Here is a 20,091-nt window from a genome sequence, read left to right on the forward strand (position 1 = left end):
CTAGGGCAGGGCACCTCTACACATGACTCCAGTCCCACACTAGGGCAGGGCACCTCTACACGTGACTCCAGTCCCACACCAGGGCAGGGCACCTCTACACGTGACTCCAGGCCCACACTAGGGCAGGGCACCTCTACACACGACTCCAGTCCCACACTAGGGCAGGGCACCTCTACACGTGACTCCAGTCCCACACTAGGGCAGGGCACCTCTACACGTGACTCCAGTCCCACACTAGGGCAGGGCACCTCTACACGTGACTCCAGTCCCACACTAGGGCAGGGCACCTCTACACGTGACTCCAGTCCCACACTAGGGCAGGGCACCTCTACACGTGACTCCAGTCCCACACTAGGGCAGGGCACCTCTACACATGACTCCAGTCCCACACTAGGGCAGGGCACCTCTACACGTGACTCCACTCCCACACTAGGGCAGGGCACCTCTACACGTGACTCCAGTCCCACACTAGGGCAGGGCACCTCTACACGTGACTCCAGGCCCACACTAGGGCAGGGCACCTCTACACGTGACTCCAGTCCCACACCAGGGCAGGGCACCTCTACACGTGACTCCAGGCCCACACTAGGGCAGGGCACCTCTACACACGACTCCAGTCCCACACTAGGGCAGGGCACCTCTACACGTGACTCCAGTCCCACACTAGGGCAGGGCACCTCTACACGTGACTCCAGTCCCACACTAGGGCAGGGCACCTCTACACGTGACTCCAGTCCCACACTAGGGCAGGGCACCTCTACACGTGACTCCAGTCCCACACTAGGGCAGGGCACCTCTACACGTGACTCCAGTCCCACACTAGGGCAGGGCACCTCTACACATGACTCCAGTCCCACACTAGGGCAGGGCACCTCTACACGTGACTCCAGGCCCACACTAGGGCAGGGCACCTCTACACGTGACTCCAGGCCCACACTAGGGCAGGGCACCTCTACACGTGACTCCAGTCCCACACTAGGGCAGGGCACCTCTACACGTGACTCCAGTCCCACACTAGGGCAGGGCACCTCTACACACGACTCCAGTCCCACACTAGGGCAGGGCACCTCTACACGTGACTCCAGTCCCACACTAGGGCAGGGCACCTCTACACACGACTCCAGTCCCACACTAGGGCAGGGCACCTCTACACGTGACTCCAGTCCCACACTAGGGCAGGGCACCTCTACACACGACTCCAGTCCCACACTAGGGCAGGGCACCTCTACACGTGACTCCAGTCCCACACTAGGGCAGGGCACCTCTACACGTGACTCCAGTCCCACACTAGGGCAGGGCACCTCTACACGTGACTCCAGTCCCACACTAGGGCAGGGCACCTCTACACGTGACTCCAGTCCCACACTAGGGCAGGGCACCTCTACACACGACTCCAGTCCCACACTAGGGCAGGGCACCTCTACACGTGACTCCAGTCCCACACTAGGGCAGGGCACCTCTACACATGACTCCAGTCCCACACTAGGGCAGGGCACCTCTACACGTGACTCCAGTCCCACACTAGGGCAGGGCACCTCTACACGTGACTCCAGTCCCACACTAGGGCAGGGCACCTCTACACACGACTCCAGTCCCACACTAGGGCAGGGCACCTCTACACGTGACTCCAGGCCCACACTAGGGCAGGGCACCTCTACACGTGACTCCAGGCCCACACTAGGGCAGGGCACCTCTACACGTGACTCCAGTCCCACACTAGGGCAGGGCACCTCTACACATGACTCCAGTCCCACACTAGGGCAGGGCACCTCTACACGTGACTCCAGGCCCACACTAGGGCAGGGCACCTCTACACACGACTCCAGTCCCACACTAGGGCAGGGCACCTCTACACGTGACTCCAGGCCCACACTAGGGCAGGGCACCTCTACACGTGACTCCAGTCCCACACTAGGGCAGGGCACCTCTACACGTGACTCCAGGCCCACACTAGGGCAGGGCACCTCTACACGTGACTCCAGTCCCACACTAGGGCAGGGCACCTCTACACGTGACTCCAGGCCCACACTAGGGCAGGGCACCTCTACACGTGACTCCAGTCCCACACTAGGGCAGGGCACCTCTACACATGACTCCAGTCCCACACTAGGGCAGGGCACCTCTACACGTGACTCCAGTCCCACACTAGGGCAGGGCACCTCTACACGTGACTCCAGTCCCACACTAGGGCAGGGCACCTCTACACGTGACTCCAGTCCCACACTAGGGCAGGGCACCTCTACACGTGACTCCAGGCCCACACTAGAGCAGGGCACCTCTACACGTGACTCCAGTCCCACACTAGGGCAGGGCACCTCTACACGTGACTCCAGGCCCACACTAGGGCAGGGCACCTCTACACGTGACTCCAGTCCCACACTAGGGCAGGGCACCTCTACACACGACTCCAGTCCCACACTAGGGCAGGGCACCTCTACACACGACTCCAGTCCCACACTAGGGCAGGGCACCTCTACACGTGACTCCAGTCCCACACTAGGGCAGGGCACCTCTACACGTGACTCCAGTCCCACACTAGGGCAGGGCACCTCTACACGTGACTCCAGTCCCACACTAGGGCAGGGCACCTCTACACGTGACTCCAGCCCCACACTAGGGCAGGGCACCTCTACACGTGACTCCAGTCCCACACTAGGGCAGGGCACCTCTACACGTGACTCCAGTCCCACACTAGGGCAGGGCACCTCTACACGTGACTCCAGTCCCACACTAGGGCAGGGCACCTCTACACGTGACTCCAGTCCCACACTAGGGCAGGGCACCTCTACACGTGACTCCAGTCCCACACTAGGGCAGGGCACCTCTACACGTGACTCCAGTCCCACACTAGGGCAGGGCACCTCTACACATGACTCCAGTCCCACACTAGGGCAGGGCACCTCTACACACGACTCCACTCCCACACTAGGGCAGGGCACCTCTACACGTGACTCCAGTCCCACACTAGGGCAGGGCACCTCTACACGTGACTCCACTCCCACACTAGGGCAGGGCACCTCTACACGTGACTCCAGTCCCACACTAGGGCAGGGCACCTCTACACGTGACTCCAGTCCCACACTAGGGCAGGGCACCTCTACACATGACTCCAGTCCCACACTAGGGCAGGGCACCTCTACACACGACTCCACTCCCACACTAGGGCAGGGCACCTCTACACGTGACTCCAGTCCCACACTAGGGCAGGGCACCTCTACACACGACTCCACTCCCACACTAGGGCAGGGCACCTCTACACGTGACTCCAGTCCCACACTAGGGCAGGGCACCTCTACACGTGACTCCAGTCCCACACTAGGGCAGGGCACCTCTACACATGACTCCAGTCCCACACTAGGGCAGGGCACCTCTACACATGACTCCAGTCCCACACTAGGGCAGGGCACCTCTACACGTGACTCCAGTCCCACACTAGGGCAGGGCACCTCTACACGTGACTCCAGTCCCACACTAGGGCAGGGCACCTCTACACGCGACTCCACTCCCACACTAGGGCAGGGCACCTCTACACGTGACTCCACTCCCACACTAGGGCAGGGCACCTCTACACACGACTCCAGTCCCACACTAGAGCAGGGCACCTCTACACATGACTCCAGTCCCACACTAGGGCAGGGCACCTCTACACACGACTCCACTCCCACACTAGGGCAGGGCACCTCTACACACGACTCCAGGCCCACACTAGGGCAGGGCACCTCTACACGTGACTCCAGTCCCACACTAGGGCAGGGCACCTCTACACCTGACTCCAGGCCCACACTAGGGCAGGGCACCTCTACACATGACTCCAGTCCCACACTAGGGCAACTAGGGATGGGCAATAAATACCACATCCCAAGAATTTTTTATTTTTTTTAAACATACGTTGGATTTTTTTGGGGAGGATGAATATATTCAATTTTTATAATCCCGCTCCTCCAAGGAAACCAATTCAGTGCCTGGTTACAAACATATTTCTTCAAAATTAATGCAAACCGTTCAAGAAATACTTGCTAAATATTCCAGATGAACCTCACTTGTTGAATTCAGTGATATGGTTTTACAGTCTAATCGTTTTCTACACACCTCAGGGACTCGGAGAGTGGTGTTAAAGTGCCATCCCCTCGATCCACAACTTGAAAGAAATTCAACTGGTCCCCTTCACGATACACTAGAAAGGTGACTTGCTTGTTGGAAGGGATCCTATCCCAGATGTCATCTCGACTGGTCTCCATGTATTCAGCCATATCCCTGGTGGGATCTTCCATTGGAACTATAAAATATGGATTTACATAAATGGAAGTATTTTAACAACACAATACTATATAATTACAATATTAATCATCTGTTCTGCGCTGGAACCTAGTTCAAGTTTGCAAGTTAATGGTTTATTTTACCAGTTCCCAAGGTGGATTAATCTGGGTTCACCCAGATGTGCATAATTTGTAGTATTTACTCTGTTCATTTTAAGCCTTTTCATGAGCAATTAGTCTAAGTAATATCATGTGTGAGCACATCCACTACAACAGAATGGCATCATTGTATTGCTGAACTCAACCAACCCAATTTCATCACTTCAAGATGTAACAGAGAAATAGAGAAGATACAACACGGAAACAAGCCATTCATTTACTATCCACACAAGCACAGTCCTGATTGCATTTACCTGCCCTGTTAACGTATCCTTTTATCTCATTTTCTTTCATCCACCTGTCCAATCGAATCTTGAATGTTAACAGTTTATGCCTCAACCACCAACCCTGGAAGTGTATTTCACAGTCTCACAGCTCTTGTGTAGGAGGTTTCTCGTTCTCGGCTCGGAATCTCTCACATTTGATTTTGTATTTATGGCCCCTCAACTACTGAAAACAGTCCGCTTCTCTACCCTGTCCAAACCTTTCATTATTTTAAACATTCATCATATTGCTCCGTAATCTGCACTGTTCTAATGCAAAAAGCTTGAACTCCCCCTCCACCCCCCCCCCACCGCCTTCCCCAAGTCTTTTTTCGTATTTGTATTTCCTCATACCAGCATCCTATTGAATGTGCATTGTACCCTTTCTAAAGCATCAACATCCTTCCTAAAACGTGGGGCCAATACTGCACACAGTACTCAAGAGTCTTTCAGGTTTTATAAACCCCCCACGTTCCTCTGCTCATCCACAGTATCAAGCCTACTTCCGTGCAGAATAGAATTACTGTTTTTTGACCAAAATGTAGCACCTCACACTAACCTAGCAACCGAAAGTTTCACATAAATAAACAAAAGCAATACAAAGACTTACACAATGAAGCCAACTTAAAGGCAGATGTTTTTTGACGTCTAAAGATGCAGGTTTAACCAGGAAACACATTTATCCAATCCAACATTGAAACAAATGCGTTCTGCCTCAGTGGGTGCATTTGAACTGTAAAAGTTGTGACTGGAATTGTCCTCAAGTGCTCCCATAACCGGAAGAGTTCACAAAGATTAATACCCTACAAAGTGCACAGGGGGCTTCTCAGTAAGCGAGGCACTGTTGTTTGGCTATATCTCTTCCTTTTAGGAGCGAAACTCCCGACTTGGAATGCAAGACCACCTGGTTACTGCACATTGAACTGCTATTCTACCCATCAGGACTTCAAACACACGTTAAACAAGAGCATTTAGAATGACGGTTAAAATGAGAGTGCTGAATTGAGTAAGGTGTAATTTGCTGAACCCAACACTGATAGACTGTGTGTAGCACCCAGGAAATATGCACTTGTAGGGTATTAATCTTCAATGGAGCTTGGCTGGATCCTAGGAAAGTGGCATTCAGGCAGTGACCCCCCGACCTTTGTGTGGCACTCCCCACGTTTAATGTGCCTGATATTAGCATTCCAGTCAAGCCCAGCTGTCAGCCAGAAACTCCCGATTCCCACTGGCAAAAGGGAAGTAAATCCAGCTCTGCAATTTTTCATTATTAAATGGAGACCCAGCAGAAACTTGCCAAATGTGGCCTCCATGCTGCTTCATATTAGGTCAACTACTACAGGAGCACCAGGCGTCTGGAGTAATGGCACCCACCTAAAACAAACGGCCTTATGTAAACACTCTAGGCTATCGGGCCACACTCAATTCCAATGATGCCTTTGAAAATCCAGACTAGCTCTTGCACTAAAAGTTTGTGCAAATAGGTGTCTAAACCTTGAATCAAATAATTATTTGCACATACTTTTAGTGTAAGAGCCAGTCAGAATTTGTATTTGTTTCAAATGCCAGACAGGTGTAAATTAAAACAGTGTGCACTTCTCAGGTGTGTAGCTAAAAGAAACAAACAGAATGTGGTTAGGCTACAAGCCAAGATCTGCTTTAAAGAAATCTGAGCGAGAGTTTGATTAGAACAGTATGTGCAGCCAGGTAAGGCAGCTAAGTGTTAAGTAGCAACTATCTGATTGAGCAATGGGCTAATGAAGCAAAAATCCAAGTGCTTAGGTCCATCAGAAGCTGTGCATTTGCAAGAATGTGCTTTAAGCTAGTATTCATCGAACCAGAGTATTTAAAGAAAGAGTGACTTCCATTCCAAGTCTGGAGTTTCACTCCTAAAAGGCTCTATACATGCAAGACCACCTGGTTACTGCACATTGAGCTTCTATTCTACCCATCAGGACTTTAAACACATTTTAAACAAGAGCGCGACCTCAGGACATCCCAAAGCACTTTACAGCCAATGAAGTACTTTCTGGAGTGTAGTCACTTGTAATGTAAAAAACGCAGCAGCCAATTTATGCACAGCAAGCTCCCACAAACAGAGCTGTGATAATGACCAGATAATCTGTTTTAGTGATGTTGGTTGAGGGATAAATATTGGCCAGGACACCGGGGAGAACTCCCCTGCTCTTCTTCGAAATAGTGCCGTGGGATCTTTTACATCCACCCGAGAGGTCAGACAGGGCCTCGGTTTAAAGTTGCACCCAAAAGGCGGCACTGCTGACAGTGCAGCGATCAAATTAACGCCAAAAGGATTGGGATTCTAAAAAGTGCTCTTAACCAATGCACACATAAGTGGGCTTCACAGTATTAACATTTGAACTGTGCCAGAAATTTACAGTGAATCCTCTCATTCTTCTGTTAATTAACTTTGCCATTATTTTATGCCGTTAATTACTTGGCATGGATTCTATGGGGTCCAAACTGGTCAAAACCAGCAGCTACTCCACAGCCAATCTGTCCAAATACTACACAAGCATAAAGAGTTGATACAGTGCACTGCAGGGATACGGTTAGTTGCAAACTCCAGTTTAAAAAGGGACCATATAGAGAGGCCAGAAGTCTCCCAATACTAGTCTGTCATTCCAGATTATTAAAGTTTATTAAAAGATAACTAACTCAACCAACTGCAAGGGCTCACGTAACAATGCAAAAACATTCCTTGGCACAGTAGCTCAGAAGTGGCTCTGACACAAGTCAAGACTACTATTGGGGAAGGTAAACATTCGCATGCCCACAACCCATGGTGACGTGGACGAGGTGTGTCTAACAATGACAGCATTCTTTAGCAGTAGCAAAACAATCGTTGGGCAACATATAGACCACTTACTGCATTTTACAATTACTTATTCCAGGCCACAATAGTTACATCAAGTACCTGTAGCAGCAAATGCCACAAATTGGTCTTTGAAGAGGCACGTCTTTATGTCTTGGGGGTTAGAACAACCTAATGCCAATTATGTCATGGTTATGTCAATGACATCAATGTAATTTACGATTTTGCAAGGTATCTGTGTGTTTCAACATCAATTGCATCCAGACGTTTAGCAAACAATTTACATTTCTACTGCACTCTATGTACAAAGAGATGTCTCAGTGCTTTACAGAGCGGGGGGTGGGGCGCGCAGGGGACAAGCACAGCAGGAGAAGCAAGTCTTAAGGAGCTTTTCCAAGGCAGGGATGATGAGGGAGGGTTTGAGAGGACAAGGGCAAGATGGCTGAAGGAGCGGTTGATATGGTGGAGTACAGGGAGCATGGAAAGAAGAAGTAGGGCAGTGTTGGAAGACTAGAGCAGTCGCACAGGGGCATATGGCTGGAGTAGATCATGGAGGTAGGGAGGGGGCGAGACCATGAAGGGACGTGAAGTTGAGGTCAAGAATTGAGGTCCATTCTTTGGGAAATGGGAAAGCAGTGGCGCTCGGCAAGAACAGGGGCGAGAGGGATCCGGCAATCAGTGCAGGGCGAAGACATGGCTCGCGGCATTCTGCACGACTCCGTTTACGCATGGTAGAAGCAGGGAAGCCAGCAAGGAGAATGCTGAAGTCCAGCTGCAAAGTGATAGAAGCATGGGCTGGGGTTGGGATGGCAGAGGGAATGACGTAAAGAAAGAACTTGCATTTGTACAGTACCATTCATGTTCTCAGGACATCCCAAAGTGCTTCACAACCATTGAATTATTTTTGAAGTGTAGTCACTGTTGTTACATAGGCAAACAAGGAAGCCAATTTGAGCACAAGGTCCCACAAACAGTCACAAGATAAGTGAGCAATTAAACTATTTTGAGTGTTGGTTGGGGGACACTCAAGACTCTCTGCTCTTCTTCAAATAGCACCAGCAGATCTTTCACATCCAGCTGAACTAGCAGACAGAGCCTTGTTTTAATGCCTCGCCGAAAAGGCAATGCCACGCTCCCTTGTTGCTCCACTGAAGTGTCAGCCCTGATTATGTGCTGGGGTCAGGCTTCAACATGCAGAAGTAGAGGCAAGGGTGCTACGGCAGCAAGTGGTCACTTGGCTCAATGGTAGGGGCACAGCCAGGCGACGTTGTCGAGGGCAAATGAAATACTAATAGTGGCAAATCAGATGTGCGGAGGAAGCGGAGTTTGAGAGTTGAGCAATATTATTATGCAGGGCTACGGGGAAATTGGATAGCTCTTTCAAAGAGCCGGCACAGACATGATGGGCCGAATAGCCTCCTTCTGCGCTGTATAATCAGCTTTTGTGCCTCTGGACCATGTCTGAGGTGCAACTCGGGGCAAGGAGAGCAGGGGGGGGACAAGAGAGAGAAAAAGGACAGTCGGTGGGGAGATATTCGGTGGTGTGGGATCCTATGGAGGCACAAGACAATCCAGAAACTAAAAATTCTGCTGAAGGCTTGGAGAATTCAGATTCCCACATGCAACATCCAACACTAACCCATTTAAACAGAGGTGGAGAGAGGTGGGTGCAGGAGCAGCTCTCTGCTAACTCAAGGAAGCGAGTGCCAATTCCCAAAGGGTTGGAAATTTGACCCCACAGCTGTGCATCAATAGCACTCAAACTCACTCAGCTGAATAAACTCCATCAGTTCTCACCTGTTTCTCTGCAAAAGCGAGGGACTGGATCTCAGTCGCGAAGAAAAAAACCCAAAAAGCACACATTTCCTGCCAGTCAATTGTGCTGTTGCATCAACAGCCATGGGGGAAGTTCACCATCCATGGTTGCACCATGCTGGCTGAAGGAAGAGGCACAGAGCTAAGAAGCAACAAGTGGGAAAAAACAATTCCATTTTCTTCCAACGTTCAGATGGTTGGTATTCTTTACTTACCCCTTCTGGTATTTATAGGGCCCCCTCTCATGGCGAGCACCAGTTTAAGAGTACAACCTTCTGATATACTGCAAATAGAAGACAGCAAACTGTGATAAACTGACAGTGACGTCTGACGCACATTGCAATGCACTGGTTGATCCAGTGGTTTGTTTGAACAATAATAATCCAGAGTAAAAATGTTGAGCAGCATCTGGAAAAATTCACAAACCCCCGTGCTGCTTTTACATCGTCACATTTCTGTAGCAAAGAACAGAAGGGTAGTTTGTGTCGTTACATCACAGACCTCCAAACTTTCTGCAACATTCTGGCTTCAGGTCAAACATGGGCATGGAACCCTATCACCCTCCCTCAGCTGATCAATCAGAACTCGTCCATGTTGAACATCACTTGGAGCAAGTACTGAGGGTAGCAATGGTGTGGAGATGCCGGTGTTGGACTGGGGTGGACAAATGTAAGAAATCACACAACACCAGGTTATAGTCCAACAGCTTTATTTGAAATGATGAAGGAGCAGCGCTCCGAAAGCTTGTGATTTCAAATAAAGCTGTTGGACTATAACCTGGTGTTGTGTGATTTCTTACATTTGAGGGTAGCAAGATCACAGAACGTAGTCTGGGTGGGGGACTTCAATATCCATCAAAAAAAAAAGAGTAGCTCGGTCGTACCACCCTGACCGAGCCCTGAAGGACATAGCTGCCTGAGTGGGATTGCAGTAGGCGAGAGAACCAACACGGGGGAATAATATACTTGACAACATTTTGCAATTCAGGGCCAGAAACAGAACAAAAAAAGGTCAGTGGAATGATGAAATAGCTACGCTGATCTTGGTCTCTGCTGCAACAGTGTGCATCATTAGCAACGTATTTTTTATATGTCGGGAGTTCAGCTGGAGAGAAACCCAGGGTGGGATTGGTTTGGGGTTGTGGGGGTGTGGTGATTATTCTTGTTTTATAAGAAGCATTGTAATTGGTTGCCTGTTTTCCTGCCTTGAGATATATGCTGTAAACTTATTTGTTAGTTGATTCCATGTGACCTGTGGTGGCCATCTTAAATTCAGTTTTCTACAGTTTGGTTGAGACTGGGTGCTCAACATGTACTTGCTGGTTTTTTAAGGTTAATAAAGCCTAGCTTTTGAAAGGCAATCTACTCTTTATTTCAATTTATTAACCTTTTGCTATAATGGAACGATATCTTCGACCGGAATGATTTAATGCTGACCCTAATTCTGCAGGAGTGGATGATCAATGGAAACATTGGTATCGTACATTTAAAAACTTTTTGGGTGTGTTGGATCAGCAATCTCTAAATAAGTTGGATATACTAATCAACTACATTGCTCCGGATGTGTATAAGTATATTTTGGACTGTGAAACTTATGAATTGGCTATTGCTACGTTGGAAAAAATTGTTAAACCCAAAAGAGGTATTTGCACGTCATCTTTTATCTGCCCGTAGGCAGCAGGCGGGAGAATCCTTGGATGCTTATTTACAAGCACTCCGGCGCCTTGGTGCTAACTGTAATTATAAGGCCGTGTCTGCAGAAGAACATAGGGAAGAGTTGGTACGGGATGCATTTATTAATGGATTACTGTCTAGATCAATTCGTCAGCGGTTATTAGAAAATAAGATCTTGGATCTTAAGAGTGCTTTTGAGCAAGCCTCTACATTGGATTTGGCTCAGAGAAGTTCGGATTCTTATGCTCTTTTTGATCGGCCTGCGACCGTGGTTTCGGCAGTTCCGGATGAAAGGGAGTTACGTGGATTTAATAGGAGTGGTTTACCAGATTCCGAAACAGTTTCTACTTCGGCAGCTGTTGCCTCTAGGATTCAGAAGTGTTATTTTTGCGGGAACGCCCGGCACCCCCGTCTGAAGTGCCCTGCCCGGGAGGCTGTGTGTAGTAAATGCGGCAAGGGAGGTCATTACGCACATGTTTGCAAATCGGTTGCCTCCTCTGCGACCATTCAGCCTTTAGATAGGGCGTTTATTGCATCAGTTTCTGCCGCCTTTTCCCATGGCCTAAACAAAGCTATAGTTATGGCCCAAGTTAATGGGTTAGACGTGAAGGCCCTTATAGATACGGGCAGTACTGAGAGCTTTATAAGTCTTCAGTTTGTGAGGGAGAAGCGTTTGAAAATTTCGCCTGTTTCCCATCAGGTGTGTATGGCTCAGACGACTCTCACCTCACAAGTAGCTGGTTGTTGCCTTGTGAAATTAATTCTCCTAGGTAATACGTATACTGATATACGCCTATCCGTTCTGCCTAACCTCTGTGCGGACATTTTGATTGGTCATGATGTGCTTCAATTACATGAGTCCCTCAGTCTTTCTTTCGGAGGAACCAAGCCACCTTTGTCTATTTGTGGATTAACTTCTTTATTCATTTCTCCATTATCACTTTTTTCCAATTTGATGCCGGACTGTAAGCCAATTGCTACCAAGTCAAGAAGGTATAGCAGTCAGGATAAAGAATTTATTAATTCTGAAGTTCAACGTCTTTTATCGGAAGGAATCATTGAACCTAGTTTTTCGCCCTGGTGGGCACAGGTAGTTGTCACCACTAATGAGAGACATAAGAAGCGAATGGTGATAGACTACTCTCAAACTATTAACAGGTATACTCAATTAGATGCGTACCCCCTGCCTAAGATTGATGAGCTTATCAATAAAGTATCTCAATATAAGGTTTTTAGCACTATTGACCTAAAGAGTGCTTATCATCAGATTCCTATCGCCATATACGGCCTTTGAAGCTGGCGGAAAGCTGTACCAATGTGGTAAACCACTGTTATTGTTGCTCACCGTTGTTGTTGTTGTTGTTGTTGTTGCACACTGTTGTATCTATGCATGCCTCAGCTGGCTCCGCCCCTGGCTCCACCCACACGCCCAGGTATAAAGGTGACTGCTCTGCAGCCCCCTGCCTTCTTGGAAACCAGTCAACCACGAGAGGCATGCTCTGTTCTTTGTTAATAAAAGCCTTTTAGTTACTCTCCTAACTCTCCGTCTTTTATGAGTAATTAATAGCGCATCAATTTTATTAACAAAGAACAGAGCATGCCTCTCGTGGTTGACTGGTTTCCAAATCCCATTCAGCAGACGTCGGTGGCTACTGTGTAGTGACCCTTTCAGTAAGGGGCACAGAATACAAAAATGTTAAACTTCTTGTCCTGCCCCATCTCTGCGCTGCCGTTCTACTGGGGTTGGATTTTCAGTGCCACCTTAAAAGTGTCACATTAGCGTACGGCGGACCCCTCCCCCCACTCAGTCTGCAGCCAGCAGCTTTTAAATCGTCCGCCGCGCACCATTTGCAGCCTCTCCACGCTTAAAGTCTCCCTCCCCCGCCCCCCCTTGTTCGCTAACCTCACCCGCGACTGTAAGCCCATCGCTACCAAAAGCAGGCGGTACAGTGCCGGGGATAGGAGCTTCATTAAATCCAAAGTAGCAAGACTCCTGAAGGAAGGGATTATTGAGGGTAGCACTAGCCCATGGCGAGCACAAGTGGTGGTAGTGAAGACTGGCGAAAAACAGCGCCTAGTTATTGACTACAGCCAGACGATCAATCGCTACACCCAGTTAGATGCATACCTACTCCCCCGCATATCTGACACGGTCAATCAGATAGCACAATACCGGGTGTTCTCGACGATTGATCTGAAGTCGGCATACCACCAGCTCCCCATCAGGGCTGAGGACCGCCAGTACACAGCTTTTGAAGCGGACGGTCGTCTCTACCACTTCCTCCGAGTCCCCTTCGGCGTCACCAGCGGGGTTTTGGTCTTCCAAAGGGAGATGGACCGAATGGTTGACCAGAACGTGCTGCAGGCCACCTTCCCCTATCTAGACAACGTCACCATCTGCGGCCACGACCAGCAGGACCATGACGTTAACCTAGAGAAATTCCTCCGTACGGCCCAGCGGCTGAATCTAACATACAACAAGGACAAATGTATGTTTCGCACCACGCGCCTCGCCATTCTTGGCTGCGTAGTGGAGAACGGAGTCATCGGCCCCGACCCCGACAGAATGCGCCCCCTTATGGAGCTCCCCCTCCCCCACTGCCAAAAAGCACTGAAGAGATGCCTAGGGTTTTTCTCTTACTATGCTCAGTGGGTGCCCAACTATGTGGACAAAGCCAGACCCCTCATCAAGTCCACCTCCTTCCCCCTGACAGCAGAGGCATGTGCAGCCTTCACTCTCATAAAAAGAGATATTGCGAAGGCCACAATGCACGCAGTGGATGAGTCCATCCCTTTCCAAGTGGAGAGCGACGCATCAGACTTCGCCCTAGCTGCAACCCTTAACCAGGCGGGGAGACCCGTGGCCTTTTTCTCAAGGACCCTCCAGGGCCCCAAGATTCGACACTCCTCTGTCGAAAAGGAGGCCCAGGCCATTGTGGAAGCGGTGCAACATTGGAGGCATTACCTGGCCGGAAAACGATTTACCCTGCTCACTGACCAGCGTTCAGTGGCTTTTATGTTTAATAATAAGCAGAGGGGCAAAATCAAGAACGACAAGATCTTGAGGTGGAGAATTGAACACTCCACCTACAATTACGATATCTTGTACCGGCCCGGGAAACTCAATGAGCCCCCAGATGCCCTATCACGTGGTACATGCGCCAACGCGCAGGTTGATAGACTGCAGACCCTCCACAATGACCTCTGCCACCCGGGGGTCACCAGGTTCTTCCATTTCATCAAATCCCGTAACCTGCCCTACTCCATCGAGGAGGTCAGGACCATGACCAGGAACTGCCAAATCTGTGCCGAGTGCAAACCGCATTTTTATAGGCCAGACAGAGCAAGCCTGATCAAGGCCACTCGCCCCTTCGAGCGCCTGAGCGTCGATTTTAAAGGGCCCCTCCCCTCCTCTGACCGCAACGTGTACGTCCTCAACATAATTGATGAGTACTCCCGTTTCCCGTTTGCCATCCCTTGCCCAGACATGACCAGTACCACGGTCATTAAATGTCTGAATGACCTTTTCGCCTTGTTCGGCTTCCCTAGCTATATCCATAGCGACCGGGGCTCATCCTTTATGAGCGACGAACTCCGTCAGTACCTGCTCACGAGAGGTATTGCTACAAGCAGAACCACCAGCTACAACTCCCGGGGGAACGGCCAGGTGGAAAGAGAGAACGCGACGGTTTGGAAGGCCGTCCTCTTAAACTTAAAATCTAAGGGCCTTCCGACCTCTCGCTGGCAGGAGGTCCTCCCTGCGGCGCTCCACTCCATTCGGTCACTGCTTTGTACGGCCACCAATGCCACCCCCCATGAAAAAATGTTCACTTTCCCCAGGAAGTCCACATCGGGGACCTCGCTACCGACATGGCTGACGTCTCCAGGACCCGTCCTACTGCAGAAGCACGTGAGGTCCCATAAAACGGACCCCCTGGTCGAGAGGGTGAGCCTCCTCCACGCCAACCCCCAGTATGCTTACGTGGCGTACCCGGACGGGCGGGAGGACACAGTCTCCATACGAGACCTCGCACCTTCGGGTGCCCCTGAAACACTACCATTGCCATCCACCACTACCCACAACCCAACCCCTGTAGACGGCATGCCGCAGCCCCAGGACCCGTCATTGACCACCCAACCACTCAATGAGACGCCAGATTCAACGTTGGATGCTACACCATCACGACGATCAGGACGGCATACAAGGCCACCTGATAGACTTACTTACACGAACCTTTAGTACACTTCACCCCGCCGGACTCAAATTTAAACAAGGGGTGAATGTGGTAAACCACTGTTATTGTTGCTCACCGTTGTTGTTGTTGTTGTTGCACACTGTTGTATCTATGCATGCCTCAGCTGGCTCCGCCCCTGGCTCCACCCACACGCCCAGGTATAAAAGGTGACTGCTCTGCAGCCCCCTGCCTTCTTGGAAACCAGTCAACCACGAGAGGCATGCTCTGTTCTTTGTTAATAAAAGCCTTTTAGTTACTCTCCTAACTCTCCGTCTTTTATGAGTAATTAATTGGTAATCAACCAGTTTTGCCGAGTACCATTCGGTGTTACTAACGGTGTCGCCTGTTTTCAACGGGCAATGGATGCTTTTATAAGTGATAACTCTCTCTCTGACACCTTCTCATATTTAGATGACGTAACGGTGTGTGGCAAATCAAGGGTGGAGCACGATTTTAATCTAGAAAGATTCCTTCAAGTTGCGGAAAAAGTTGGCTTAACTTTCAATAAAGAGAAGTGTATCTTTTCGACCACCGAGGTAAATTTACTGGGGTATATTATCTCGGGAAACAAGATTAAACCAGATCCAGAACGGCTGCGACCACTGATTGATTTACCTTGCCCTACTAATTCTAAGGCCTTGCAACGAGTTGTTGGACTGTTTTCTTATTATTCTAATTGGATTGCAAACTTCTCGCAGAAGATCCGGCCCCTTATTCGGGTTACGACATATCCTCTATCATGGGAGGCCAGGATGTGTTTTGATAATCTTAAAAAGGATATCCTTGGAGCAGTTGTGCATTCTATTGATGAGCAGGTTCCCTTCGTGATTGAGACGGACGCTTCCGATTTTGCAATTGGGGCTACCTTGAACCAAAATGGAAGACCTGTGGCCTTTTTCTCACATACTCTGAGCAATAGTGAGCAGAGACATTCATCAATAGAGAAAGAGGCGTACGCAATAGTAGAAGCACTGCGTAAATGGAGACATTATTTATCTGGGCGACATTTTACGCTAGTAACTGACCAAAAATCTGTGTCCTTCATGTTTGATGTCAAACATTTCGGAAAGATTAAGAATGATAAAATAATGAGGTGGAGGATCGAGTTGGCATGCTACCATTTTGATATAGTCTATCGTCCGGGGAAGGATAATGTTGCCGCTGATGCGCTGTCGAGGGCTTATTGTTCTGTGCTTCACGGAGATACGCTTATTAATCTTCATAATGCTTTGTGCCATCCTGGTGTTACGAGGATGATACACTTCGTACGCAGTAAGAATTTGCCCTTTTCAGTTGAAGACGTCAAGTGGATGACTTCGTCATGCTCTGTCTGCGCCCGGTGTAAACCGAATTTCTTTAAGCCTCAACGAGCTCATCTTATAAAGGCTACTTCTCCCTTTGAACGCCTGAGCGTTGATTTTAAGGGGCCTCTTCCTTCAACGACTCAGAATCGATATATATTTACTGTTGTGGATGAGTTTTCAAGGTTCCCTTTTGCTTTTCCTTGTGCAGATGTATCAGCTGCTACAGTTATTAAATGTCTGACTCAACTTTTTGTCATCTTTGGGATGCCTGCGTATATCCATTCGGATCAGGGAAGTTCTTTTATGTCTTCCCAGTTGAAGGAATACCTCTAGAGTCGGGGAATTTCTACTAGCAGAACTACCCCGTATAATCCCCAGGGTAATGGACAGTGCGAACGATACAATGGGGTGATCTGGAAGGCAGTTATGTTGGCTTTGACATCCCGGAACCTTAAGAATACACAGTGGGAAATGGTACTGCCTGATGCCCTGCATTCCATTAGATCATTGCTTTCAACGGCTACTAATGTGACTCCCCATGAAAGGCTCTTCAACTATCCGCGGAGATCCACTACGGGATATTCGGTACCTTCATGGCTTACTATGCAGGGACCTGTGCTGCTCCGACGCCATGTTAGACTGTCAAAGTATGATCCTTTAGTGGAGGAGGTGGAGCTATTGGAGGCAAATTCCCAATATGCTCACATTCGATTCCAAGATGGGAAAGAAAGTATGGTTTCAGTTAAAGACTTAGCTCCTTGTGGTGGCCAGCCCTCTCCTGAGGACATTAACAATAGCCATAATTCAGATAATATTGTCGTCACAGATACTACGAACATTTCCAATCCTATTGCAGACACTTACAATTCTCTTAGTCTGCCCCCGATGGATGTTCATGACCCTCCCCATTTACCTTCTAATGGGACTTCCAATCCGGAAACCATTGATAATCGGGATATTGATAGTCTCCCTGCAGAAGATATTTCTGTGTCTCCTGGTGTGGGAGGGCAAGGAACTCCACCAAGGCTAAGAAGGTCGACACGAACAAGATATCCGGTCGACCGATTAAAAATGGACTTTTAAAATAATTAATAATTTAATAGTAAAATTTTAAAATTGTTGAAGGCATTATACATGTATTGCTCTAGTCATAAATAACTAATTGTAAACTGTAAAGGCTACCTAGGTTGAAGTATATTTTAAAAGGAGGGGTGAATGTGGTGATTATTCTTGTTTTATAAGAAGCATTGTAATTGGTTGCCTGTTATCCTGCCTTGAGATATATGCTGTAAACTTATTGGTTAGTTGATTCCATGTGACCTGTGGTGGCCATCTTAAATTCAGTTTTCTACAGTTTGGTTGAGACTGGGTGCTCAACATGTACTTGCTGTTTTTTAAAATTTTTTTTTAAGGTTAATAAAGCCTAGCTTTTGAAAGGCAATCTACTCTTTATTTCAGGGGGGCTGTTACATTTTTTTAAATGACCTCAGCTTACTTGTAGTCATGTAAACAGTATTCATCCTCCAGTTCCAGGTTGTTCCAGATCAGATGTTGCTGTGCTATGGGAATACCTATGGGGAAAAAAAGAGACACGTTCTATTAAACGTCGAGATAAAATGGTCACAATTCATTTAATTGATTAAAACTGGATGGAGCACTCAGCTGCGACCCAGGCATCGGCAACGACGAAGACACACACAGCCCAGCCGACCCTGCAAAGTCCTCCTCACTGACATCTGGGGACTGGTGCCGAAGTTGGAAGCAACAGTCTGACGATCATGCTCACAGAATCATATCCATCAGCCAGCGTCCCTGCCTCCACCGTCACCATCCCTAGGTATGTCCTGTCGCCCCGGTAGGACAGATCCACCAGAGGTGGAGGCACAATGGTATACAGTCAGGTGGCAGTGACCCAGGGAGTCCTCAACATTGACTCCAGACCCCATGAAGTCTCATGGCTTCAGGTCAAACGTGGGCATGGAACCCTACCACCCTCCCTCAGCTGATCAATCAGAACTCTTCCATGTTGAACATCACTTGGAGGAAGTACTGAGGTAGCTAGATCACAGAACGTAGTCTGGGTGGGGGACTTCAATGTCCATCAAAAAAAGAGTAGCTCGGTCGTACCACCCTGACCGAGCCCTGAAGGACATAGCTGCCTGACCGGCCTTGCAGTAGGTGAACCAACACGAGGGAATAATATACTTGACTTCACCCTCACTAATCTACCCGACGCAGATGTATCTATCCATGACGGTATTGGTAGGAGTGACCACCGCACAGACCTTATGGAGAGCAAGTCCAGTCTTCGCACTGAGGACACCGCCCCCCCCATCCCATCGTGTGGCATTACCACCGTGCTAAATGAGATAGATTCAGAACAGATCTAGCAGATCAAAACTGGGCATTCATGAGGCGCTGTGGGCCATTAGCAGCAGGAGCAGAATTCTATTCCACCACAATCTGTAACCTCATGGCCCGGCATATCCCTCACTCTGCCATTGCCTGGTTCAATGAGGAGTGTAGAAGAGCAAGCAAGGAGCAACACCAGGCATACTTGAAAATGAGCTGCCAACCTGGGGAAGCTACAATACAGGACAACATGTATGCTAAACAGTGGAAGCAGCATGCTATAGACAGAGCTAAGCGATCCCACAACCAACAGATCAGATCAAAGCTCTGCAGTCCTGCCACATCCAGTCGTGAATGGTGGAGGACATTTAAGCAACTAACAAAAGGTGGCGGGCAGCTCCATGAACATCCCCATCCCCAATGATGGCAGAGCCCAGCACGTGAGTGCAAAAGACAAGGCTGAAGTGTCCACTACCATCTTCAGCCAAAAGTGCAGAGTGGATGATCCATCTCGGCCTCCTCCGGAGGTCCCCACCATCACAGATGCCAGTCTCCAGTCAATTCGATTCACTCCACGTGATATCAAGAAATGACTGAGTGCACTGGACACAACAAAGGCTACTGGTCCAGACAACATCCCAGGTGTGGTGCTGAAGACCGGTGCACCAGAACTAGCCGCACCTCTGCCCAAGTTCCAGTACAGCTACAACACTGGCATCTATTCGACAATGTGGAAAAGTGCCCAGGTATATCCTGTCCACAAAAAGCAGGACAAATCCAATCCAGCCAACACTCAATCATCAGCAAAGTGAATGGAGCGGTCTACAGTGCTATCAAGTGCCACTTAATCACCAATAATCTGCTCACCGATGGCCAGTTCGGGTTCCACTAGGACCACTCAGCTCCAGACCTCATTGCAACCTTGGTCCAACCATGGACAAAAGAGCTGAATTCCAGGTGAGGCAAGCGTGACCTGGACATAAAAGCAGCATTCGACCGAGCGTGGCATCAAGGAGCCCTAGAAAAACTGATGTCAATGGGGATCAGGGGAAAAACGCTTCAGTTTGTTGGAGGTTAATCATCTCAGCCCCAAGACATCGCTGCAGGAGTTCCTTCTCAAGGGCAAGTAGGGACGGGCAGTAAATGCCGGCCATGAATATTTAATTCAATGTAAAATCATGTACAGAAAGTGAAATAGAGA

General features: G+C 49.0%; 1 protein-coding gene across 2 annotated transcripts in view; it reads right to left on the bottom strand.

The window, feature by feature from the left end:
* The window catches only part of zfand4 (zinc finger, AN1-type domain 4), a 61,106-nt gene that overhangs the window by 20,643 nt on the left and 20,372 nt on the right, over window positions 1-20,091 (bottom strand). Inside the window, exons 1-4 of one of the 2 annotated variants that reach the window (XM_085970231.1) lie at window positions 18,034-18,054; window positions 9,542-9,609; window positions 9,309-9,448; window positions 4,090-4,276 (exon numbers count right to left, since the gene is read on the bottom strand). In XM_085970231.1, coding sequence (XP_085826357.1) covers window positions 4,090-4,271 — 182 coding nt within the window. In that variant the 5' untranslated portion in view covers window positions 4,272-4,276; window positions 9,309-9,448; window positions 9,542-9,609; window positions 18,034-18,054. Of the gene's footprint in view, window positions 1-4,089; window positions 4,277-9,308; window positions 9,449-9,541; window positions 9,610-18,033; window positions 18,110-20,091 lie in introns of those variants that run through there. The other variant, XM_085970230.1, reaches the window with a different exon arrangement.

This window comes from Somniosus microcephalus, chromosome 29 (genome assembly GCF_052327205.1).
Source record: "Somniosus microcephalus isolate GS21.2 chromosome 29, FLI_Smic_1.0, whole genome shotgun sequence".
In the NCBI taxonomy this organism is placed as follows: domain Eukaryota; kingdom Metazoa; phylum Chordata; class Chondrichthyes; order Squaliformes; family Somniosidae; genus Somniosus; species Somniosus microcephalus.